Source organism: Balaenoptera borealis (genome assembly GCF_965194805.1).
Source record: "Balaenoptera borealis genome assembly, chromosome: 1".
Taxonomy (NCBI): domain Eukaryota; kingdom Metazoa; phylum Chordata; class Mammalia; order Artiodactyla; family Balaenopteridae; genus Balaenoptera; species Balaenoptera borealis.
Genome location: NC_138860.1, coordinates 76463843 through 76490409, shown reverse-complemented (window position 1 = coordinate 76490409; position 26567 = coordinate 76463843). Strand labels below are relative to the sequence as shown.

The 26567-nt window shown below is 38.3% G+C and overlaps 1 protein-coding gene across 7 annotated transcripts in view; it reads left to right on the top strand.

Moving 5' to 3' along the window:
• Positions 1–431: 431 nt before the first annotated feature.
• Positions 432–26567, top strand: part of ATF6 (activating transcription factor 6) — a 226613-nt gene continuing 200477 nt past the window's right edge. The window contains exons 1-6 of one of the 7 annotated variants that reach the window (XM_082405510.1): positions 432–1964; positions 12923–12987; positions 15717–15804; positions 17663–17769; positions 24393–24522; positions 25114–25317. In XM_082405510.1, coding sequence (XP_082261636.1) covers positions 1913–1964; positions 12923–12987; positions 15717–15804; positions 17663–17769; positions 24393–24522; positions 25114–25317 — 646 coding nt within the window. In that variant the 5' untranslated portion in view covers positions 432–1912. Of the gene's footprint in view, positions 1965–12922; positions 12988–15716; positions 15805–17662; positions 17770–24392; positions 24523–25113; positions 25318–26567 lie in introns of those variants that run through there. The other 6 variants (XM_082405507.1, XM_082405506.1, XM_082405508.1 and 3 more) reach the window with 6 other exon arrangements.

The window sequence follows — 26567 nt, the reverse complement described above, 5'->3', positions numbered from 1 at the left end:
TTTCTGACTTACTTCACTCTGTGTGACAGACTCTAGGTCCATCCACCTCACTACAAATAACTCAGTTTCGTTTCTTTTTATGGCTGAGTAATATTCCATTGTATATATGTGCCACATCTTTATCCATTCATCTGTCAATGGACACTTAGGTTGCTTCCATGTCCTGGCTATTGTAAATAGAGCTGCAATGAATATTGTGGTACCTGACTCTTTGAATTATGGTTTTCTCAAGGTATATGCCCAGTAATGGGATTGCTGGGTCATATGGTAGTTCTATTTTTAGTTTGTTAAGGAACCTCCATACTGTTCTCCATAGTGGCTGTATCAATTTACATTCCCACCAACAGTGCAAGAGGGTTCCCTTTTCTCCACACCCTCCCTAGCATTTGTTTGTAGATTTTTGATGATGGCTATTCTGACCAGTGTGAGGTGATACCTCATTGTAGTTTTGATTTGCATTTCTCTAATGATTAGTGATGTTGGGCATCCTTTCATGTGTTTGTGGCAATCAGTATATCCTCTTTGGAGAAATGTCTATTAGGTCTTCTGCCCATTTTTGGATTGGGTTGTTTTTTTGATATTGAGCTGCATGAGCTGCTTGTATATTTTGGAGATTAATCCTTTGTTTAAAATCTGCTTCGTTTGCAAGTATTTTCTCCCATTGTGAGGGTTGTCTTTTCATCTTGTTTATGGTTTCCTTTGCTGTGCAAAAGCTTTTAAGTTTCATTATGTTCCATTTGTTTATTTTTGTTTTTATTTCCATTTCTCTAGGAGGTGGGTCAAAAAGGATCTTGCTGTGATTTATGTCATAGAGTGTTCTGCCTATGTTTTCCTCTAAGAGTTTGATAGTGTCTGGCCTTACATCTAGGTCTTTAATCCATTTGGAGTTTATTTTTGTGTATGGTGTAAGGGAGTTTTCTCATTTCATTCTTTTACATGTAGCTGTCTAGTTTTCCCAGCACCACTTATTGAAGAGACTGTCTTTTCTCCATTGGGGATATGTGTTCTTAAGGTATTTTAAATATTCAACTGCTGAAATGCTTTAAAAAGAAATTCTATTAAGTAGCGTTCTTGAAACTGCTTCGTCAAACTTAGTTAAAATTTTCAGTTAGAGTTTGTGACGTAAGTGGATTTTTCTAAACAAAACCGTTTCTTGAGTTTTAGTAATAAAAAGACTGGGAATTTACCTTATTGTAGGTCTTAGGGTAGGGTAGCTTGGACTTTCACTACTAGGTACCATGCTTTAGAAATGTATGTTTAAGGAGGTGAGTTTGATTTTGGGGAGTTTATCTTTTATATTTACTTTTTAAAATTTGTTTAAATAAACGTAGTCTTTCTAGAAGTACAATTCATAGTACTTTTGCTTATCTCAGGTACTGTGCCAGTGGAGAGGCAGGTCAAACGAATGTGGTAAAAATAGTTGTGTGTTTTCCTTCCACACACTTGTGTATACGGAGAATTTTTACATTGATAGTGAGTTATTCGTAAAAATTAAACCAACTTTACTTTCTTAGTCTCTAGTTTTGTTCTGATATCTCTACACTGTGGTATTGAGAATGATACTCAGGGGACGAGCCAGTATGTTCAGAATGGATTTTTTTCCCCATTTTTAATGATATCAATATATCTTATTTAACCGAAGTAGTGATTACCTCTCTTTCTTTTTCCCTAAAACAGCGGGACAGAAAATGCCGAAACCTCCAAAAGGAAAATATTTACTCAGAGATTTGCTTAAAATTAGCTTAGTCTCTGACGTCACTCGCGCAGAAGCAATTTGTCTTCATTCGGCCACCGTCGCGTCAGCGTTACGGAGTATTTTGTCCATCTGCGGCCACCGTCCCAGATATTAGTCGCCGAGTTCCAGGGCAGGGGAACGTGTGTTTCGGCGGAGCCGGCTGGCGTTGCCGGCACCATGGAGTCACCTTTTAGTCCGGGACTCCTTCACCGGCCGGATGAAGAGTGGGGTGAGTGGGATCTGAGGCTGTACCAGGGGTGGCTTCAGGTTTCTTCCTCCTTACTTCCGCGCATTTGTGGTGACAGGTGTGGACGAACCCTGCCGGGGGAGCGAGGGCCACTCGTTGCTTCCGTCCGTGGTCCTAGTAGAGTCTAGCAGAGCCTGTCGGTTTCTGCCCTGGCGACAGCGAGCGTAAAATATTGCCTGATTGGAATTACTATCGTGTTTCACCGTTTCCTCTGGGAAAGTACCAGGTGATGATTTTGTGGGGCGAAAACGACGTCATTAGGAAGCTTAGGGCAGGTTGGCTGTGACCATCAAAAAGGCTGCAAGCTATTTTCTCAGAGTGTGGGATGTGGGAGATGCTTGCCATGGAGTGTACGTGTACGTGTACGTGTTTGGTTTGTGTGAGAGAATGTGAGTCCTCATCTCGAAACTTCCACTATTGATCGAGGCTGATGCCCATCTTGGCAGAGAAGCAAAGCACCCCAGCACCTGACCTCGGGTCCCTGATTACGTAGACCTAACGCTTATAAACGGATATAATCCCGATTGCTCTCCGGATACAACTATGAATTTTCTTGTTATGGATATTTTGTTTGGCTTTGTGGTCAGGAAGAGTGGAATGGAATGTAGTGGAAATGAGAGTGGAGAAGCTTTATCATCTAAGTGTTTAGAAGAAACTTATATTCCTCCCTTGTTTGCGAGACACAGTACTAATACCGTTCTTGGGCTTCAGTATGAATTTGGGGTTGTATACGTCCCTGAATGTGTCCTGCGGTGAACCTACACCCTTCACTACCTTTAAAATTTGGAGGAAACCCAGACTGACCTTCATTTTTTCCCCCTTGGACCATCGTTCTCAGTAGCAAGAGTGTAATCTCAGTTCTATTTGTTGAACTGAAGTCCTCATTTGATTTTCCAAGGGCAGAACTTCTCTTAAATTACATAGTGTTAGAGATTTATTTCAATTCTTGGATAGGTTTTCTATGAGTTGTTGGAAAAACTTTAGACTATCTCTTCCAAATGTATTTTCCCAAGCCAAATGTAGTCGTAGTAATAGGAACAATTGCCGTTAAGCACTTTATTTGTGTCAGGTGCCCTGCTTAGCTCTTACATCCCAAGCCAAATGTAGTCGTAGTAATAGGAACAATTGCCGGTAAGCACTTTATTTGTGTCAGGTGCCCTGCTTAGCTCTTACATGCATTATCTTATTTAATCCTCCCAACAGTCCAGTGAGGTATTGTTATTTTACAGATGAGGAAACTGAGGCTGAGAGAGAATGAATGCTCAGAGTCTTATAGCTAGTGAGTGTCAGAAACAGGATCAGTAGCAGGTTTGTCTACCTCCAAAGCCTGTGCACTTAGTCACTATTCTATATTGCTTTCCTAAGTTATTTCTACAGATTTGATTTTCACCAAGATCCCCCCAGTTATTAACAAATCTACTTCAGTATATTGGGTTGTTATGATCTGTTTTTTCAGCTAGTCAACTATTATATTTTCATGATGTTTCTTAAACTATAACTGTGAGGCACTTCCTGATAACATTATTATGTCTTCTGTTACCCAGGCTGCATTTTCCTGACTAATCTGATCAGTTGACTCCCAGTCTTAATGTTCTTTAACAGAGCATTCAGTTCTTTGTAGTAGGTTCACTGACTCAGCTCAGGTATCTTGCCCTGCCCCTCCCTGAATATGCCCATTTCCCAGGGTTTTCCAAGCTTCTCTTTTCAAGCTGTTAACAATCTTTTCTTAGTGGAACACTTTAATTCTGCTTCCTCAGGTGTTCAGTAAGCAGGACAGATTTTGCAGGCACTGGAGTGAAAGGTTACTGTTTGCTAGCATTTCTCAGTAGAATATGGATTGTTTTTCTGGGAGTTGCCATTTTGGCTGTTCAAGTACTTCACTGATTTATTTGACTTTTTTTTTTTTTTTCTGTATTAGAAGCTAGCCAGTTAAATTTTTTAAATCAGATTATGTAATTAGTACTTGTGACTCTTAACAACTTTGTATAATTAAAAATGACTTACTCAGGACAGCCTATGATGGGATGTGCATCCCATGTGCATTTTCCCTTTATGTGGGATGATGAAATTTAGAACGGGCCTATAAACATCTTCTGTAAAGGTCTAGATAGTAAATATTTTAGGCTTCTGTGGTCATGTGGTCTCTGTTCTGACTCCTCAGCTCTGCCAGTTGTAGTACAAAAGCAGCCATGGACAGTGTAAACTGAGCATGACTGTGTTCCAAAACAACTTTATTTATGGATGCTGAAATTCTCTTTCATGTAATTGTTTTTAATACTTAATAGAGTGTACTTTTAGTACAGTTTTAGATTTACAGAATAATAGAGGGGATAGTACAGAGCTCCCCCGCCCCCCAAGTTTCCCCTATTGGTAACATCTTGCATTAGAGGAGTACATTTGTTACAATTGATGGGCCAGTATTGATACATTATCATTAACTAAAGTCCATAGTTTATATTGAGATTCACTCTTGTTCATTCTGTGGGTTTTGACAAATGCATAATGTCATGTATCTACCATTACAGTATCATATGGGATAGTTACACTGCCCTAAAAAATCCGCTGTGCTCCACCTATTTGTCTCTGCCTCCCTCCTCCAAAGCCCCAACAACCACTGTTCTTTTCACTGTCACCTAGTTTTGCCTTTTTCAAAATGTCATATTGTTGGAATGATAGAGTACATAGCATTTTTAATTTGGCTTCTTTCATTTAGCAAAATGCATTTAAGATCCCTCTATTTATTTTTAATGGCCTGATAGCTCATTTCTTTTCAGCACTGAATAATATTCCATGGTATGGATGTACCACAGTGTCTTTTGGACTCCCATAACAAAATACCTGGGAAGCTTAAACAACAGAAATTTATTTTCTGACAGTTCTGGAGGCTGGAAGTCCAAGTACAGGTGCCAGCATGGTCAGATTCTGGTGAGACTTCTCTTCCTGGCTTATAGATGGCCACTTTTTTTGCTGTGTCCTCATGAGGCAGAGGGGTGGAAAGGGAAGGAGGGAGGGAAGGAGGAAGAGGTGGGGGAGAGAGAGAGGTAGGTAGGTAGGTAGACCTATCTCTTAGTCTTATAAGGCCACAGTTCTAGTAGATTAGGGCCCCGCCCTTGTAACCTCGTTTAACCTTGATTACCTCCTAAAGACCACCCTACCTCTGGATGCAGTCATCTTGGGGGCTTCAATATATTAATTTTGGGGGGGGACACAATTTGGTCCATAGTACACAGTTTGTTTATCCATTTACCTGTTGAAAAACACCTTGGTTGCTTCTAGGGTCTCAAAACCAGTTAAAGACAGACTGAGGCCAGGAAAGAGGTCCAGGCATGGGGGACAAGAGTGACAGGTTCCGGCTTATAAAGGGCTTACATGCAGTGAAGGGACAGCCACAAACTGTTCTCCAGTGATGGACACTGCACAGAGAATTAAAATTGGTTGCTTTCAAATGTTGGCAGTTATATATAAAGCTGCTATAAATATTCATGTGCAGTTTTTTTTTTTTTTTTTTTTTGGCTGCGCTGTGGGGCTTGCAGGATCTCAGTTCCCCGACCAGGGATTGAACCCGGGCCATGGCAGTGAAAGCGCCGAATCCTAACCACTAGACCACCAGAGAACTCCATTGCAGCTTTTTATGTGGACATAAGTTTTCATATAAATTGGGTAAATACAAAGGAGCATGATTGCTGGATCATACAGTAAGAGTTTGTACAGTTTTGTAAGAAACTTTCAACCTGTCTTCCAGAATGGCTATGCCATTTTGCATTCCCACCAGCAGTGAATGAACATTCCTGTTGCTCCAGTCCTGCCAACATTTGGTGTTGCCAGTGTTTCGGATTATAGCCATCCTGATAGATGTGTAGTGGTATCTCATTATTTTAGTTTGTAGTTCCCTGATAACATGTGATGTGGAGCATCTTTTCGTATGCTTTATTTTATCTATTTTTTTTAAAGGGAAGGTCTTTTAAAAAATATTTGTTTATTTATGTTTTGGCTGCGTCGGGTCTTAGTTGCGGCATGCGGGATATTCGTTGTGGCGTGCAGGCTTCTCTCTCTAGTTGTGGCGCGCAGGCTCTAGAGCATGTGGGCTCTGTAGTTGTGGATCTTGTGCTCAGTAGTTGCAGCACGCAGGTTTAGTTGCCCTGCAACATGTGGGATCTTAGTTCCCTGACCAGGGATTGAACCCATGTACCCTGCATTGGAAGGCAGATTCTTAACCACTGGACCACTAGGGAAGTCCCCATATGCTTTATTTGTCATTTGTATATCTTTCCTTTCCTCTTTCCTTCCTACCTCTCTCATTCCCTCCCTTTCTTTTTCTTACATTTTGCAAAAGCCACTTTTTTTTTTTTGCCACACATAAGATATATGTACCAAGATCAGAAGCTTCCATCTGCCACTGTGGTTTCTTTGATAAATTCAGTGTCTTCTGTGAAAGTTCTCTGTGCCTTTCTGTGTTCACCAAAACCTGACTTCCCTGATGACACGGTTTTCCCTAAAGTCCTAGTGAATGGTAGCTCTTTTCATTCTCAAAACCTTTTCACCATTAGGGCCTCTGAAAGTGGGTTAGTTATCTTCCTTGTCCTTCATTGCTACTTTTAGATCATTCTCCTTTCATCCTCCCTAAAAACATCCAGGCTTAAATTTCACATTGTCTCACATGCTGTCCTCTACCTCTCCCTGTTATAGTCATCTGCTGATTTCTGGTTCACTCTCCCTCACTTTTTGAAAAAATTTAGTTCCTAGTTTATTGTCACTTTCTTTAACACTCCGTCCATCATGATTCTTGGCTGATTTCAGTATTCTCAGAGAAAATCCTTCAAATACGCTGACCTCTCATTTCCTGGGTCTCTTCTCCACCTTCCACCCTGTCTCAGGCATTTTCTTCCCCAATCATAAACCTAAACCTTGTCGGTACTAGTAACATAATCTCAGTTTCCAACATCCCACTCTGACCATCACCTTCTGTCTTACCAGCTCACTCTCTTTAGTACTCCAATTCCAGTGGTACCTCCAACACTGCTGAGATTCTGCCATCTTTTCACTGTCCCTTGTCCCCTTTATGTTATCACTTTCCCCTTATCCAATTTAAATTCCATGGACAATCTCTGTAATCATTCCCTCACACCCTCAATATCCTTCTCTCTCTCTTGTTTTGTAGTTCTCTCTTTGATCAACTGCAACCTTGGTTAAATCCAACTCTGTCTACTCCATGAATGCACTCAAGTAGCTGAAAGTGGCTAAAAAAGAAAATTCAACCATGCTGATTGGTCTCACTTTAAATTTATGATACTAACCTGAAATAGACCATTAAGTATTACCTGGCTGATCATATTTCCTTGGTCCTCTCACTCTGATGATCGTTTTTATAAAGGTTCTTCTCTCCTCAAACCTCCAACACCTCCTCCTGCATTCTTTGAATCAGAAGAGAACTGCTGCAATCTCCTACTACCTCATCTACCCATGTACCAGTATATTTGCCTTCTCTTCGTTGGTGGGAATGCTAGAGCTGATCACTTCTATGTGTGCTTTAGACCCCTCCTTCTTTGTTTGGTTTTTTAAAAATTTATTTATTTATTTTTGGCTGTGTTGGGTCTTTGTTGCTACTCACGGGCTTCCTGTAGTTGCGGTGAGCAGGGGCTAATCTTCGTTGTGGTGCGTGGGCTTCTCATTGCGGTGGCTTTCCTTATTGCGGAGCATGGGCTCTAGGTGCGTGGGCTTCAGTAGTTGTGGCTCGCGGGCTCTAGAGCACAGGCTCAGTAGCTGTGGCACACGGGCTTGGTTGCTCCATGGCATGTGGGATCTTCCCAGACCAGGGCTCGAACCCATGTCCTCTGCATTGGCAGGCGGATTCTTAACCACTGCACCACCAGGGAAGTCCCTAGACACGCCCTCCCCCCCCCCCTTTATTCAAGAATATTGCTCAAGCTCTTCTTCCTTCTGTTCCCTGAATCTTCATTTCCCTTCCTACATGTAGTTGCTTCTCCTGTCTAGAGTGAAAAACCCCCAAACCCTCTTTAGATGTTACTTCCCTTTTAGCTTCAACCACATTTCTGTTTTTTATTTCACAGCAGAATTCTTTTTTAAAAAACGTCCATGTTCACTGACTCCACTTTTTCTTTTTTCACTGTCTCTTGAACACAATGCAGTCAGGCTCCACCACTCCACCAAAGCTGCTCTTTCTAAGGTCACTACTGTTTTCCAGTGGCCATTTCTCATCTTACAAGAAGTAAAGGAATAAATAAATGGTCAGAGTGGCAGTCAGGTGGGAAAGCTTGCTGAGCAAACAAAAACTAATAGCTACCATAGTTTACTACTGTTAGGAGAAATGTATATAGTAGGTAGTGTGGGATTGGTGAAAAAGATATAGAAGTAGGCAATATATTTTAGAGATACTTCATAGGTAACCAATGCCACCACTTTCTTACGGATCCTTCTAAGGTATGCTGTAGTATACAAATGTATTTATCAACCCACTCTCCGTTTTTTTAAGTATCCACAAACCACAGAAAAGTTAAAAGATCAGTACAGTGATAACCTGTATTTCCCTTATCTAGATTTACCAACTGTTAACATCCTGCCATACTCACTTTTTCTCTCAGTATTACCCACACTTCCCTCTTCTTTCATTATCTGAAACCAGGCTGCAAATAATATGAAACTCCTAAACACTTCACTGTGTATCTCCTAAGAACAAGGAAATATGTATTTTTAAAAAGCATGAATTCATACTAATACCCACAGTTCAAAGCCAGTACCACAGAGTTCTTTCTCACCTTCTTGCATTATATACTTTTATTTCTCTTTTCCTACTGTGTAAATCCTGATTCCCAATAACATCCTATGTTTTTATGGGCTCACTTTAGCTACTCTGTTGAAAATAGACTGAAAGAGGGTCAAGGGCAGAAGCAGAGAGACCATTTGGAGGCTACTGCATCAATCCAAGTGATTTATGATAGGAGCAGTGGAGATAATGGAAGTGGTTGACTGTGGATATATACACATACACATATGCATATGTATATACCCATGTGTATATACATATATATTTCTTTCAATAAATTTATTAATTTTATTTATTTTATTTTGGGTAGTGTTCGGTTTTTTCTGCGCATGGGCTTTTCTCTAGTTGTGGCGAGCGTGGGCTTCTCGTTGCGGTGGCTTCTCTTGTTGTGGAGCACAGGCTCTAGCCATGGGCTTCAGTAGTTGTGGCACGCGGGCTCAATAGTCGTGGCTCGCGGGCTCTAGAGCACAGGCGTATTAGTTGTGGTGCACGGGCTTAGTTGCTCCACGGCATGTGAGATCTTCCCGGACCAGGGCTCGAACCCGTGTCCCCTGCATTGGCAGGTGGATTCTTAACCACTGCACCACCAGGGAAGCTCCCCATGTATATTTTTTATGCAAAATTTAAGTTTTGGAATAGTTTCAAACCTACAGAAAAGTTATAAGAACTGTGCAAAGAACTGTTGCATGCCCATCACACAGATTCCCTGATTGTTAAATTTTGCTGTATTTGCCCCATTTCTCCTTCTTTAGAGAGAGAAAAAGAGAGTGAAATGTGTTGTTAACTCATTACCCTTAAATACTGCAGTGTGTATCCCCTCCTCCCCCAAACAAGGATACTCTCCTATATCACTGTCATACATTCCTTCCAGTCAGGAAATGAACACTGATACAGCGTTACTATCCAATTCACAGATGCCATTCATATTTTGCTGTATGTCTTAATAATGGTTCTTTTTCCTTTCTAGTCTGGGACCCTACCTGCAAACACACATTACTTTTACTTTTCATGTCTCCTTAGAGTTTTTCAACCTGGAATGGTTCCTTAGTCTTTTCCTGTTTCTTGTATCCTTGACAGTCTTAAAGAGTACAGCTCTTTTGTTCTGTAAGATGACTCTAAACCTAGGTCTGTATACTGTTTCCTCATGACCAGAATCAGGCCATGAGTCCGTGGCAGGAATGCTAGAGAAATGATAGAGGCACACTATGTTGACCTGTTCCAAGGTGATGTTCACCTTGATCACATTGTCAAGTTAATATCTGCTGGATTTCTCCACTGTAAAGTCACTATTTCCCCCCTTTACATTTGATTTGTATTGGGCTGGCCAAAAAGTTCCTTTGGGTTTTTCTGTAACATCTTATGGAAAAACCTGAACAAACTTTTTGGCTAACCCAGTATTTTGGGGGAGATAATCTGAATGCCATCAATGTCCTATTCCTTACTAAACCTTCACTCACCAGCCCTGGCCTCCATTGATAACTCCAGCTTATATTAGCTACCACTCTAATGCCAAATGGTGATTCTCCCTTAACATTCTGTCTACATTTATTAATTGACATTATACTGTAAGAAAAAGCTTTCTCTGTTTCTTTGTTTATTTCATTATGAGCTCACTAATTCCAATTTGATTCAATGGGTTGTAATCTGACTTTATTTTGATGCTCAGATTTTCCGAGAATTGACCAGTAAGAGTCCATTCATATCAGCTCCTTTGTTCTTTTGACATGTTTCCATCATTCTCTGAGGATTTCCTTATTTTCTGGCACAACAAGATTTTCCCAGGCCTATTTTGCACTTTCTCTGCCTAAGCCCTGGAATCAGCTCTTTCTCTAAGGAGCCCTTTAGTGGACTTCCATTTAGTAGAGGATGGTATTCAGTATCCAAGGTCTGGAAACATAGGATTTTTCAGTGCTGGTGGGATGTCTTCGTTCCTAGGACCTGTTAGCAGACAGAACTAGGACATACATGTATGTATATGTGTACACACATATACAAACATCTATAATTCTTTCTGTGTATGAATATTTTTTAAAAATGTGTTCATATTAATACTTCTAATTCCAGTGCAACATCTTAGGGTTCTTTTATTCTCTTCCCGTTTCACGTTTCTAAATCCTTTCTCAGACAGTGAGAAACCTAGCTCTAATATATCTTATCATTTGCTCCATCAATTAACACATTTGTTCGATATTATCACTCTCCTAACCACTCAGGCTGCTTCTTACATCTGCCACTCTGTTCCTCCTCCCACTGCCCCATTTTTTTGGCATCTGAGGCACGCTGCCACCTCCACAAGGCACCTCCCCTCCTGTATCATCCTATTTCCTTGGGTACCAGGCACATTGCCACAGAGGATGACACACAAAACCCCACCACCCTCCTTGCTCTGCTGACATCTCTGTGTTGGGAAGAGTAGGGAAGGAAAGGAAAGATGGAAAGGGAAGGAAGAATGGAAAGGAAAGGTAAGATGCCAGATTACCAATACATACTTTGAAGACAGAGCTGACAGGATTTACTGGTAGATTGAACACAGAGAGTGAGGAAGAGAAGTAAGCAATGACTCCTAAGGTTTTTGACCTGAGCTCCTGGGATAATTGAATTGTCATTAACTGAGATGAGGACGAACCAGTAGGAGGTTTGGTGAGGGATGATTTGAAGCTCAGTTTTGGATGTGTTAAGTTTGAGATGCCTTTTGGATATCCAAGAGGAGAGGTAGAGTACTCACTGTGTACATGCATCTTGAGGTATGGACTGGAGATGTATATTTAGGAATCCTTGGCATATAGATGCTATTTAAAGCCATGAGCTCAGCTGAGATCACAAAGGGAGTAGAATAGATAGAAAAGTTTGCACTAAGCCCAGGGACAATTTCATGTTAAGAAGATGAAGAAGAACCAGTAAGGTAGGGCCATCCAGTGAGGTGGGAGGAAAACCAGGTGAGTATGGTAATTTGGAAGCCAAGTGAAGAAAGTGCTTCAATTAATGCTTTTCAATTGTATGAAAAGATCAACTGTTTCAAATGCTGTTGAGAGTAAGATGAGGACCATGAATTTACCATTGAATTTAGCAGAGGAGAAGTCATTGGTGACATAATAACTGATGTGTATGCCTGTGTATGTGTTGGTGGGGGGGAGCTTGATTGGAATAGGTTCAAGAAGGAAAGGGAGGAGAGAAATGAGAGGCAGCAGATAAAGAACTCTTTCAAGGAGTTTTAGCCTGTGTATAAGGTACTTAGCCACAGTCATCTACTTATATGGATTTTTTGTTTTGTTTTGTTTTGCTCTGCAGCTGAGTTTAAGGTAGTCCTTTTCTGAGAGTTATATGAGTAACCTTTCATTATCACTACATACAAAAAAATGTGCTATGTACTATTTTGTTTTAGGCTGGTGAAATGTTTCTACCATTAGCCAAGTCAATGAGAGACTGGTAGTGTAGCTCTTATATATGTGAAGTAAGGAAATCACCAGAGCAAATTTCAGTGGCATGATAGTAGGGAGTACAAAGGCAGACTTAGATTGGGAAACTCTTCAAAGTGCATGAAGTTCTGAAAATGTTAAAGAAAATAGACACTTTACAGATTATACAGTAATCAATCTTCTTTGGCCTTATCAGCACCTTGACCTGTGTTCATATATTTCTCGGTTTATAAGGAAATCTTATTAGGAAATTGGAACATAGTTAGATTTGTTGAAATAAATGAAATGGTTTAGATGAGTGAGTTCTTTATTGTTTGTACCTCTAACTTAAGGCAAGGATGGCAAATACCTGGTACATGTGTTGCCATATTCCTCTCCTGTCATCACTGCTGATCAACCATGTCACTTTTTCTTGTGCTGAACCCAGATGAAGCCTCAGAATTTGTGTTAGTAATGTTCCAGAAAGTCACTATCAATTAGTCCAAGATGACATGACAGGACATAAAACCTGTTTTTTAATCCCTGGTATAATGATTTAGTTCACAAGATAAAAATTATGTGGAAAACAATACATATGTTAGAAACCAGCTTTGAATTGGTTGTCATTCACACTCCTGGAGTTTATCAGTAATAGTAATGGCTAATGAGAAACCCTAATAGAGCTGGCATAAGGATACAGCACTTATTCTTTTGTCAAAACATTGAATTAACAGTAAATGTGTATTCTTTTCTTTTGTCCAAAGATTCTACCCTCTTTGCTGAACTTGGCTATGATGACCTGCAATTGGATGCGGCAAATGAAACTTATGTAAGTATTTATTAGAGGAGAAATGCTGAATAATGTGATATTTAATCTTTAATTATTGCAAGAAGATTTCAGGATAACACGTTTAGGCTAGTTATTTAAGTTTAAATAACTTTTAAGATTAAGTATGAAAGTTAGTAGCCATTTTGTTGTCAGTGAATGTAGGATTGTAGAAATTGCATTGGTCTTGGTGTGAGAAGACTTGTATTCTAAGTCTACCTTTGGCCCCAGGGGTGGGTAACCTTGGAAGAGTTACATAACTGCCTACCTCTTGGTTTTTACAGATATTTTGCTGCATAAGGGAAACAGTGTGATGTTAAGGAGTATGTGTGTCATGGATCTAGTTAAGAGAACTTACCAACTTCCTTTTTTAAAGTTATGTATCCTTAGTGTTGAAAGCTCTGAAACTTAGAAATGTCCTTATTTTTTGCCTTTGAGTGGTTAGAAGTATGCATAAAAGCTATTATTATAGCACTTTAAGTTCTCAAAAATATTTTAGATTTTTTTTTTTTTTCTTTTCTGGATTAGTATATGTGAAGCTGTTTGGCCTGAACTCTTACTTTGTCTTATTCTTTAATGGATGAGGTGCTGTTTGTCTTGGGAAGTAGTTCAAGTGAACAGAGTGATTTTATATGCATATCAATCAGGTTGAATATTTATCACTTATTTTTTAAGCCCTTATTAAAAATAAAGCTTGCTCAGTGAGTTTAAGACATTTCTCAAAGAATAATTTAGCAGTTGTTTCACCATGAATCAATAGAAGGGAGTGAAACACATGATATTTTTTAAAATCAATGCATGAGATTTTAATGGTTTCATTTACTCTGTGAGATGCTTTACAATGTTGTCTATTGATTAAATTGGCTTTTAATATTGGCTGGTTGCTTAAGCAACTGGTATTTTTTCATAACCTCCAGAGCCTAACATCGTCAAGAAACAATATAGTAAATTTGAAAGATTCAGGGAAATATGAGCCTGATTTTATAACTAACATTCTGTTACCTCAAACAAGTCACTCAATCTTTCAGTTCCTTAGTTTTTCTGGTATAAAATAAGAGATTGGATTAAATGGTTTCAGAGGGCCCACTCTAGCTTTAAAACTGTCATTCTTCTTTCACATGGCTGTACAAGTTTCCCTTGAGAAGTCATTGAAGAACTAGAGTATATAAGTACCAGTATGTTTTGCTTTACATAAAATGGGTCTGTGAAATTTCCAACCAGATAAAATTCTTATGCTGTAAAATGTATTTGACTTTTTTGGCTGAAGATTGAGTATGAAGCATCCTCGAAGTAGGTCATGCCACTATTGAACATGTTAAAAAGTATTGCTAGCACTCAGGCAAATATCCTTGCTCAATTTACTTAGACTAAGAAAGTTTAAAGATTTTTCGTTGCTGAAAGTATGAGGCTGCTTAATTATTTGATGTCTAGATTCAAATATGAGAACAAAGCAAAGGAGATTGATTTAAAAGGTGGTTCTTTCATAATTTAAGTAGTTTTTTCTTTTTTTTTTATGTGAACTTTCACACATTCTCTTTATATAATTTGCAATAATATTTACTCAGTCTAGGGCAGTATGATAAGAAAAGTTTCCCTTCTCTCCTTCTGTTATATTCTCAATAAAAATAAACCACAGAATAGACATTTGAAATGATAATATTCTAGAAATTATTTCCAAATTGTTTTTATTGATAACTAGATTAGTCTTTACTTTTTTCCTGAGGCTTGCTTTCTTGCTGTTTTATTATCTGTCACGTTAAGTTAATATGGACTACCTTTTAACTTTGTTGTACTGTTTATATCTTAAGTTTACTTCTGTTCTTATCTCTGTAACCTTAAACATTTAAAATAGTTGTGTTACTGTCTTAATCTTAAACTCATATGAGGGCTCTGAAATCATGTGGCAGTTCTTTATTAATATATATGGTATAAGATGGCCATCCAGATGACCCAGAATATGATTATATTTAAATTAAAAAATTGTCATCTGAATGAAAAGAAACTAAGAGCCCCTCTAAGAAGTTTACTGACCCCTATTTGAGAAACTTAGTTTTATCTTCTAGGATTAAAAAAAAAATTAGAAATTTGAAAAGTACAGAACAGTAAAAAATATAAAATTACCCATCCTCCTATGGATCTCTTCCTTCTCCCATAAGCATTTTAATATTTGGTATATCTGAAGTTTCAGTTAAAGTCTCTTTATGATTCCTGCATGTCTTTTGGATACATCTATATTCTTTCCCTTGTATATAGAGATGGTATGGTAAATAGGCATTTGCTGTGACTTCTTTTCCTTAATGGCAATGGGAAAACTTATTTTGCTGAATCTCCTTTATGACAAAACACATATTTTGTGACTGTCGTATTTTGTGACTGTTGCAATGGGAAAACTTATTTTGCTGAATCTCCTTTATGACAGAACACATATTTTGTGACTGTTGTAAAGGTCTGTTTCCACTGAAAAGAATGAGACCAACTGAATCTTTCAGATAGATGTTGACTTCAATACCTCCTTCCTAGTTGTTACTACTGTGCTTAAAATAACTAAATTGGTTTATCTCTAAGCTATCCAAGATGTATTTTCAAGATGAACTGATTAACTTAGCAAGTTATTTTTACTAAGTTGGGTAATCACAATTATATTATTTATGGCAAATTGCATCTGTTAGTTTGATTTCTGGATGTATATATTTTAATCTTGTAATATTCTTTTGCTGATTTGAAACCTACAGGAAAATAATTTTGATAATCTTGATTTTGATTTTGATCTGATGCCTTGGGAGACAGGCATTTGGGACATCAACAATCAATTCTGTACAGGTAATGATGTATTTCATTGATAAAAAATTTAAATGGGTCCATATTATTTTGTAGCTTGGTAATAGTCAAAATTAGGTGGGGTTACTGGGCTACTTCTGTAGGCCAAAACTTTCCAGGGACTACATTCTACTTTGGTGTAGCAAGGCATACATAAATTTCTTGCCAAAATAGATATAAAGAATTTCATAGTTATGTGTTAGTCACATAATGAATAAAAAATTTATTATTCAGAAATATTGATTTCAAATTATATGTAATACTCTCTAAGAGATTAACCTATCTGAGAATTAGACAGAATTTAGGGACTCAAAGGGAAGAAGCTTGGGATTATTAGAACCTAGGAACTTAGTGTAGGGATCCCGTGTATACACATCTGAGGAGGAGGCCCTACCCGGCTAATGCTAGTATCTTTAAGGGGCCTAATGAGGTGGCTTTTAGGTGTGCTGAAAAAAGCTGGAACCTGGAGCAAACTGTCCCTTCTGGGATGAAGCTGATGGGAGGATGAAGAAGTCCCTTCTTCCCTTCTACCCTTTAGCATCCTTCTGGTATCCCCTATTGACAGGACCTAAAAGGAAGCCAGCTGAGACATGTATTAATAATTTGTATCACACACTATAGAAGGTAGACTGAGAGCTGAGAGACAATGTGTAAATAACCAGCACATTTCCCCATCTAAATTGCAGTCCTCCCCACTGCTGCATTTCCTTTTCCCTTTCATTTTATGTATTTGTATATCTTGCTCAATTCCTGTCTTCCCTCACAGAATAAGAGCTACACAAGGCCAGTGTTCTGGTTCCTACCATTGTGTAACAAACTACCCTAAAACTTTAGTGGCTTAAAACAACAACCATTTTATTAGGCTCCCAGAATCTGTGGGTTAGGCATTTGGACAGGATGCACCAGGAATTGCTTGTCTCTGCTCCATGGTGTCCAGACCTCATCTGGGAAGATTTGAAGGCTGGGGTAGCTTGACACTGGGGGCTAGAATTACCTTAAGGTTTCTTCACTCACATGTCTGATGCCTGGTCTGGAATGACTTGAAGACTAGGACTGCCAACTTGAGTGCTTACACGTCACCTTTCTATATGGCCCAGCCTTGGGATTCACATAGCATTACTTCCATACTCTGTCGATTGAAGAAGTCATAAGCCCACCTAGATTCAAACAGAGGAGGAAATAGTGGCTACTTCTTGATGGGGAAGTGGCAAGATCACATTATAGATCATGAGATATGGTAGATATTTTGCACCTAACTTTGGAGAACACAGTCTGCCACAGAGATTCTTCTCTTCCCCATTCCTACCCTGTTATAAATATGACACCTAGGAATACCTAGGCTATAGTTGCTCAGCACATTTTTAAAAATACATAGTTCAAAAGATAGGAACATATTTGTGTTTTAATTGTATTGTCAAAAATGCTTTCCACAATAATTCTTTCCTGTTTCTTATGTTTTAAAATTATTTTGGGGGGAGTCTATAATTTTGCATATTGCATAATATTCAAAAGATACAAAAAGGCCATAGAGTAGAAAAGTGTCTCTTTTGGCTCTTGTCCCTCAGCCACCAAGTTCTGCTTCCCAGAGACAACCACTGTTATCGATTTCTTATGTTCATCCTTCAAGAGAGTTAATGCAGATGCTAGTAGTACAATAGTATACACATGTGTAATTTATTACACAAATGGAAGCATACTAGATTTACTATTTTCTGCTCTTGAATTTTCACTTGATGATATATTTTGGTGACCTTAGCTTCTATATTATTGAATTTTAAAAGCAGATTTTACCTTCTTTCTTATTCATTTCATTCTGAGTTTATATTGTTCAGTGGGAATATTTTTGCCCCTTGTTTTTCAGTTAAAGATATTAAGGCAGAACCTCAGCCACTTTCTCCAGCCTCCTCAAGTTGTTCAATCTCATCTCCTCAGTCAGTGGACTCTTATTCTTCAACTCAGCATGTTCCTGTAAGTAACCAGTCTTTTACAGTGATTTTGGTTACAATGGAATCTGGAAAATATGTATGTGTGGGAGGCAGTTAACATTTATTAAGTGCTAATATAAGTCCTATTATCTCATTTAATCCTGAGGAAGCTGAATCTTGAGGAAGGGCCTTGAGGGAGCTAGAAAGCTGTTAGACTCTTTGGTTTTGCCCTCCTTCCCTTATGTTCTTGTCTTCATAATTTCATTGTTTCATTGCACCTTACCAGTACCCAATATTTTTTTTGTTTATTGACTTACTGTCTTTTCTCCCTGCTACCCTCTTTACTCCCCATTAGAATATACATTCTTTGAGGACATGGAAGACTGTAAGATGGTCTGTTTCTGTAACTCCTTAGCCATGTAACCTAGAATGGTCTCCTTAGTTCAGGAAAGCCTAGTACTACCTTTTGAATGAGCTAATAAGGTTTTTTACAAAAGCACCTTAAAAATGCTTCTGCTCTTCATCTAGACGAAAGCTCTGAGGCCAGGAAAAGGAAGTACCAAAGGGCTTAGGTATTTTTTGGAATGGGAAAAGGAAAAAATATAAGAAGAAAAATTCAAATTACTCTTTCAGTGAATTATATCTGCTGTAAATTGAGGTATCTTCATTCTGGCGTAATTTCCATGTAGTCAGTTACTAAATCCTGATGATTCTATCCACTTAGTATCTCTAAGATTCATCTTCTCCACACACACCAGGCCATCATCACCTCATCTGGATTAAGGCAATAGAATTTTGACTGGTCTCTCTGCCTCCTAACTCCCTAAACCTTTCTTAGCAGAGGAATCTTCAAAGAGAAATTTTTCAAAATCACAAATTTGATTGTGCCAGTTTTTTGCTTAAAACCTTCCCAACCCTTGCAAGGACAAAATTCCAATTGCCAGTGTACTAGGCCCTCCATGTTCTGGCTCCTGTTTACCTTTCCAGTCTTGTTTCTCACTACCCTTCCTGTTCCTACCTTCACACTCCCCTTAGGTTTAACCCTGAGAGCTCCTGTGTGCTCCAGTCATTCAACAACTGTGCCAGGAACTGTGCCAAACACCGTCTGTGGACAAGAGCAGCGAGATCTCTGCTCTGCTCTTACCGTCTTAGGTTTTTGTACATGCTCTTCCTTCTGCCTGAAATAGCCTCATTTTTTTTCTTCCTTGGAAAAATCCTATTCATCCTTAAGTCCCAGTTCAAACATTACTTTCTCTATGAAGCTTTTCTCTGATTGCCGCTCTTGGCAGTTCTCTGTGGTCCCACAGTTTCTCCAGTGATTTAATTTTAAAAACTTAATTTACTTTTGAAGTCAAAAGTATTAATATATAACAAGGTATATTCACAGAAGCCTGATTTCTATCCTATTCTTTCCTTTCCATCCTTTCTTACACAAAAGGTAGCATACTACATACCCTGCTCTGCACCTTGCTTATTTAACTTAGTGGTATATCCCAGAGGTAACTCCAATTTCAGGATATAGAATCTTTCTCATTCCCTTTTATGGCTGCATAAGTGTTCCACTGTGTGGCTATATTATACTTTATTCAGTGATTTCCTTATTGATGAACATTTGTGTTGTTTTCGGTCTTTTCTGGACTCAAACAATGCTGTAATAAATAACTATGCACATAAGTCACTTCGTATTTTTGCCAGGATATCTTCCAACCGGCAGCTATCCTAAAGAGAGATTGCTGAGATCGGGGTGAATACTTTTTTAATGTTACTGTTTATTGCCAGATTTCCCTCCACAGGTTGTACGGTTGTGTATTCTGACCAGCAGTATGTAAGAGGGACAATTTTCCCTTCATCACTACACAGCATGTTTTGTTTTCTATTTCTTTTATTATAAGTGTGGTTAAACATCTTTTTGTATATTTCATATGTCTAAGGCCTATTTGCATTTCTTTTTATGAACAGTCAGTCCAAATTTTTGTCCACTTTTCTGTTGGATTGTATTGGTCTTTTTCTCTTCAATTTTTAAAGTGCTTTATTACATATTAGGATTATTAGTGTTTCGTTTGTGAAATAAGTTACAAGTGTTTTTTCTCCAATTTGTCATTTGTCTTTAAGCTTTATTTCTGGTGTTTATTTTCTCCATGGCTGAATTATCAATCTTTCATTGCTTTTTGTTGTTGTTACTTAAAGGAGGGTTTTCACCACTCATAGGTTATAATATTTTTATTCTTGTTTTCTTGCTTATATTAATTTTTTGTTCTGAAAAAGCTTAAACTTATAGAAATATTACAAGTACATTACAAAGAACTTTTTTCTTCCTCAACCATTTGAGAGTAAGTTGCCAACTTGATGCCTTGTCACCCCCAAATACTTCAGTGTCTACTTCCTACAAGCAAGGATATGTCTTCTAATCACAATAAAACCATTAAAATCAGGAAATAAATGTTTATACCATACTATCATCTAATCTTCAGTTCCCATTTAGATAGGGCCAGTTGTCCCAAAGATGTCCTTTACTGGGCAGAAGGATCTAGTTTAGAATCGCGCATTGCATTTGATTGTCTTGTCTCTTTAATCTCCTTCAGTTGAAACAGTTCCTTCTTCCTTGACTTTCAGGACCTTGTCACTTTTGGAGATTAAAGACTAATTATTTTGTAGAATGTCCCTCAGTTGGGTTTGTCTGATGTTTCTTCAGGATGAGATTCAGGTTTTGTGTTTGTGGCAGGAATATCACAGAAGTGATGCTGTGTCTGTCTCATTTACTTTTGATGTGATGGCACACAGTTTTCATTTGTCCTGTTGCTACTGATGAGGTTCACTTTGTTCATTTGATTAAGGTGGTGTCTGCCAGGCTATTCCACTGTGAAGTTGCTCTTTCTTCCTTTGCCCAAAATAAGTATTTTATGAGGAGGTACTTTAAAGCTATGTAAAAATAACCTGTTTCTCATCAGACTTTAAATTTATTCATTTATTTGTTTATATCAGTATGGACTCATGGTTTCCTAGTTTATTCAACAGATTATAACCCATTACTATAATTATTTATTCTGATTCTTATGTTATCCTGGATTTGGCCAGTGCAGGTCTCTTCACACTGACTCCTGTGTTGCTGGGCGTTGACACCTGCATCAGGCTGACCCAATGTGAGCAGGGTAATCTGCTCTGACTCCCTGTGCTGGGCTGCCTGCCCCTACCTCCTCTCCTTAGACTCCGATACTCCACCAGCCTGCCTCTCTGCATGGATGCTGGTCTTGCACTGCTCCACCTAGTGGCCTTAGGATCAAATTATTCGGGAAGTAATAGTTTCCAAGTGACTGTTAATACATATTTTTCATAAGGTTTTATTTTTAATATTTAGATCTCCGATCCATTTGGAGTTATCTTGGTTTATGATGTGAAATACGAATCCAAGTTTTTTGTTTTCCCAAATGACTATCAGAAGGATTGTTCCAGTACCATTTATTAAATCAATTCTTTTTTTAAAAAATGAATTTATTTTATTTATTTATTTATTTTTGGCTGCGTTGAGTCTTCGTTGCTGCTCACAGGCTTTCTCTAGTTGTGGAGAGTGGGGGCTACTCTTTGTTGCAGTGCGCAGGCTTCTCATTGCGGTGGCTTCTCTTGTTGCGGAGCACGGGCTCTACGCGCACGGTCTTCAGTAGTTGTGGCGTGCAGGCTCAGTAGCTGTGGCTTATGGACTCTAGAGCGCAGGCTCAGTAGTTGTGGCACATGGGCTTAGTTGCTCCGCAGCACGTGGGATCTTCCGGGACCAGGGCTTGAACCCGTGTCCCTTGCATTGGCAGGTGGATTCTTAACCACTGTGCCACCAGGGAAGTCCTTAGCACCATTTATTAAAAAGCTCATCTTTTTCTCACTGATTTCAGTTTTGTGTACGTATTTTAAATTTATGTAAATGCTATTATATCAGATCTCTTTATTTCTTACTTTTCAAAATTAGCACATTGTTTTTTTAAGATCAAGTCATATTGCTCTGTCTACATCAAAATCTGTTGCATGTAACTGCACAACACTTCACCTACACCACAGTGAACATTGTCAAAAATGTCCCCTTGTGGGCCTGTGAGTTGACCTTAGTATGAAGTGTTAGGTACAAATCTAGTTTTAATTTTCACTATATAAGTGAACCAATTTTCCCAGTTGTATCACCCTTATAATCATTCTGTTAAAGAATATTATATGTCTCTCTGTTTACTCAGATTTTCTTTTATGCTTCTCAGTTAAGTTTCTTCATATAGGTCTTGCACATTCTTTAGAAAATGAATTCCAAGGTATTTATAATTGCTATTACTATTATGAGTGAACTATTTTTAATTATATTTTCTAAGTGATTATTAATACAATATTTTCATAGTGAAAATTTTGTTAGTTGGTTCTTAAATGTGTTCCAAGTAGACAGCATATCACCTTGCAAACAAAGGCACGTCTGTTTCTTCTATTTTAATATTTATTCCTTTTATTTCATTTTCTAGTATAATTATGTTTGCTAGAATTACAGAAAAAGCAATTCTTTCTTTCTTGTCCTGACTTTAATGGCAAAGCATTTAGTATTTTACCATTAAGTATGACTTTGGCTATGCAATTATGCATAGCTTTTTTTTTTAATGTTAAGAAAGTGTCCCTCCAGTCCTTATTTTTTAGGACTTTTATGAGGACTCTTTGCTGAATTTTATCAAATACCTTGTAAGCAACTAAGGCCATGAAGATAATCATTTCCTCCTGTGTTATCTCATAGTCTTTGTTTTTTTCCAAATATATTATTGTTATAACATACTCTGTAAGGTTCATACAGCCCTGCTTATGGCTACATGCTGAATAGGTGTTGAGGATGAATGAATGAAACAATTCTCATCCTCACCAGCATTACTGAGAATGACCATTTCTCCCATATACTCTTTCAGGTCATTTTAACTTTTTCTTATCTGATGATTTAAAAAAAAAAAAGATTTTCTTTTAAATTTGCCTTTGGATACCATTTACATTTCCTTTTCAATGAAATAGTGGTTTCTTTACTTCGTCCATTTTTGGCAAATATTTTCTCCCAATATGTATCTTAACTTTGTTTATGTTCTATTTTTTCTTATAAAATATTTTAATTATTATTTGTTCAAATCTATTTCTTCTTCCTTTATGGCTTCTGGATTTTTTTTTTTTTTAATTATTTATTTATTTATTTTTGGCTGTGTTGGGTCTTCGTGCGAGGGCTTGTCTCTTTGTGGTGAGCGGGGGCCACTCTTCATCGCGGTGCACAGGCCTCTCTCCAGCACGGTCTCTCGTTGTGGAGCACAGGCTCCAGACGCGCAGGCTCAGCAGTTGTGGCTCACGGGCCTAGTTGCTCCGCGGCACATGGGATCTTCCCAGACCAGGGCTCGAACCCGCGTCCCCTGCATCGGCAGGCAGACTCTCAACCACTGCGCCACCAGGGAAGCCCGCTTCTGGATTTTTTGATGTAAGGGAGCCTACATCATGCTGAGAGTAAACAAGTATTCTCTTAATTCTTCTTTCAGTAATCTTATAGATTCTTTTGAAGATGGTATGATGTATGTATTTATGTACTTGTGCCCATTCCATTGTTATACATAACATCTTTTTCTCTTGGAATTGGAATGCTACTTTTATCCTATATTAAGCTTCTTTATTCTAACAAAATGAGACAGATCCACTGAATAGTAAAAGACTTTTAGAAAATATTAATATTTATATATCTCTGTATTTTTTTAAAAGATTTATTTATTATTATTATTTTAAAATATTTTTTTTGTATATTGCATCAGGTCTTAGTTGTGGCACACAGGGTCTTCATTGAGGCATGCAGGATCTTTCATTGTGGTGCGAGGGCTCTTCGTTGCCACGCCCGGGCTTCTTTCTAGTTGTGGCGCACAGGGTCCAGGGTGTGTGGGCTCTGTAGTTGTGGCTCCCAGGTTCCAGAGCGTGTGGGCTCTGTAGTTTGCGGCACACAAGCTCACTAGTTGAGGCGTGTGAGCTCAGTAGTTGTGGCGCGTGGGCTTAGTTGCCCCGCAGCGTGTGGGATCTTAGTTCCTCGTCCAGGGATTGAACCCATGTCCCCTGCTTTGTAAGGCGGATTCTTTACCACTGGACCACCAGGGAAGTCCCTCTGTATTATTAGTTTACCCATTAAATAAAATAAAATAGCCCTGCTCCTTTCAGTGTTTTTCTTTCAAAACATTCGGGACAAAGGCAGTGTTAAGAAATAGAAAAGGATACAAATAGTGAGAATTATTTGCTTTTGAGCTTCCTGTAAGACAGAATAAGAGATGGTGGGGAAAAGATATTAGCATTTTAACTGTAACTCTGTAGTGATACTAAATGTTTGTATGACTAGGAAAGTTTGTGGGAGAAAATGTAGAAGCAGATCAGATCAGTGATTCATATCTTTCATATAAGAGGATGAAATAGACATACTTCATTTTTAGTTATTTTTCCTTTAGTATAGCTGGATAATGTTGATTTATCCATCATCTCTTAGTACTTCATATATAGACATAGTTCTAATATATCACACCTTTGCCTTGAAGTTGTCTTGAAGTGTTTCTCTGTTTATATATGGATCTTGCCTCTCTTTGTAAGCAATTCTCTGCTCAAGGATAGTATTATTCTGAATGAATTTGTTTGTGTTTTATTTTGTTACAGGAGGAGTTGGATTTGTCTTCTACTTCCCAGATGTCTCCCTTTTCCTTATATGGCGAAAGCTTTAACAGTCCCTCCTCAGCAGAGCCACTGAAGGAAGACAAGCCCATCATAAGTCCTGAGAGCAAAACTGGTATTAATCCATCTCCTAACTTCTGTTATCTCTATTTTAGACTGAGCTTAGGCTCCATTTCTTAAAAGAAAATGTTGGATTCAGTGTATGTTTTTTAAGCTGGCTTGCTGTTTTTAAATTAGTGGACCTGTTTTGTTTGTTGTGGATGATTAATGTGGAGACGAAAGGGAAGAAATAATCTTCTTTGGTTGTTTTTGTCTTTATAGGTGAATGATACTTTAAATAGATTTAGGGCCCCACCATCTTCAGGAGAAATTTCAAAGTTTCAGTTAAAGATATTGAATGTGAGGGCCATTTGGCTGTGACATTGTTAACCTTATTCACCTCAATGCTTTATTCAGGGATTTTAGCTATTCTTCTTTACTGGTTCATGTGTCCCTTTGGCAAAGCTGCAGCTTGGTCACAAAGGAAGACCTCAGACTGAGGACTTTTCTTCAGTCCATTAAGATATAGAGTGGCTATGCTTAAACTTCAGTAAGGGTAGTCAGAGGTCAAGATAATGTTTAGGGAAAGGTGTATAATAGAATCTGCTTCCTAGGATTTGCTTAATTGCCCTTAAACTGATCTGTGGTTTGTTTGGTTTTTCTCCAGAAAATGGACTGACTCCAAAGAAAAAAATTCAGATGAATTCTAAACCTTCAATTCATCCCAAGCCTTTATTACTTCCAGCAGCACCCAAGACTCAAACAAACCCCAGCGTTCCAGCAAAAACCATCATTATTCAAACACTACCAACACTTATGCCATTGGCGAAGCAGCAACCAATTATCAGTATACATCCTGCACCCACTAAAGGTACCTGAATGGAATCTGAGGCTGTGTATGTTTAATTGGAGGGCACTGAGGCCTGTGTCATATGACTTGTTTTAATTCAGGTTATAATTTCTGAGCACATGCTGTGTGTCAAGAATTGTCCTTGGTTCTGAGGATGTTGTAGAGATGTGGTTCCTATCCTAACAAGGGAGATAGCTATCGAGATTATTTACATCTGATAGTTCTTTTTTCTCACAGTTTTAATTATGAAAACGCCTGTCTCTAAGGCTTGTGGTTTTATATAACCACTTGTAACGAAGAAGAAAATCTGGGAAACTTTCTCGGTGCCATTTTATTCTGAGATTTTTGTGTCCATGAACTTTTTTGTTTTTAAGGAGAAGTCAGTATTTAAAATAATATTGTCCATTTCAGGTCTAATAGGTGTGTTTTGGCAATAGAGTCAGACTCTTAATCTCTGAGGAGGCAGCACTGTTTAGTAACATGATCTTGTATGGGGCATTAAGAAGAAACCTGAAACTCTGTCTTCAAGTAGCTAAGAATGTGTGTTTCTATATTTTGTCCACTAGATGGCCTCCCATAGTTGATTCTACAAGAAGTTTAGGTCTATACTGAACGAAGTTCAAGTTTGAGGATTTGGTACTATTCAGATATAGGAATCATTTGCACATAGAGATCTCTTGGGAAGATTATTCATCATTGTACTTATACTGATATGTGTACACATGACTAAAGGGAAACTTGCGCAGCGTTCCTTCCCTGGATTTAGCTTGTTGGCACCAAGTAGGACTGGGGTCAATGGGGAATGGGTTGTAAATAAATACCAGTGTTACATTTATGGCTGTATTTCCAGCTGTGGATTGTTAGCTCATTTCTTTGGAGCATGGTTTTAATGAGGGCAAGGTCATAAATTTGGTTTCCAGGTACTCTGTTATCTTTATTCTATTCCATGGTCATAGACAATATGACATTGATAAAAAGAACTAGGCGAGAGACTGGATGGATCCGTGAAAATCCACCAATCAAAAAAACTCCAAAAAAACTCCAACCAAACAAACCTGAAATACCTGCCCTCTTAGGACAGGGTGAAAACTACTGCCTTTTTCATGTGAAAAATAGCAGTCCTGTAGAATGGGTATTCTTGTGGCCTGTGAATGGATGTTAAGTGTTCATAAACCCCTTGAAATAAAATGCAAGATTTAGTGTATGTTATTTGTGGATTTTTCTAGGGATAGTCTCCAAAACTTTCATCAGGATCTCAAAAGGGTCTGTGT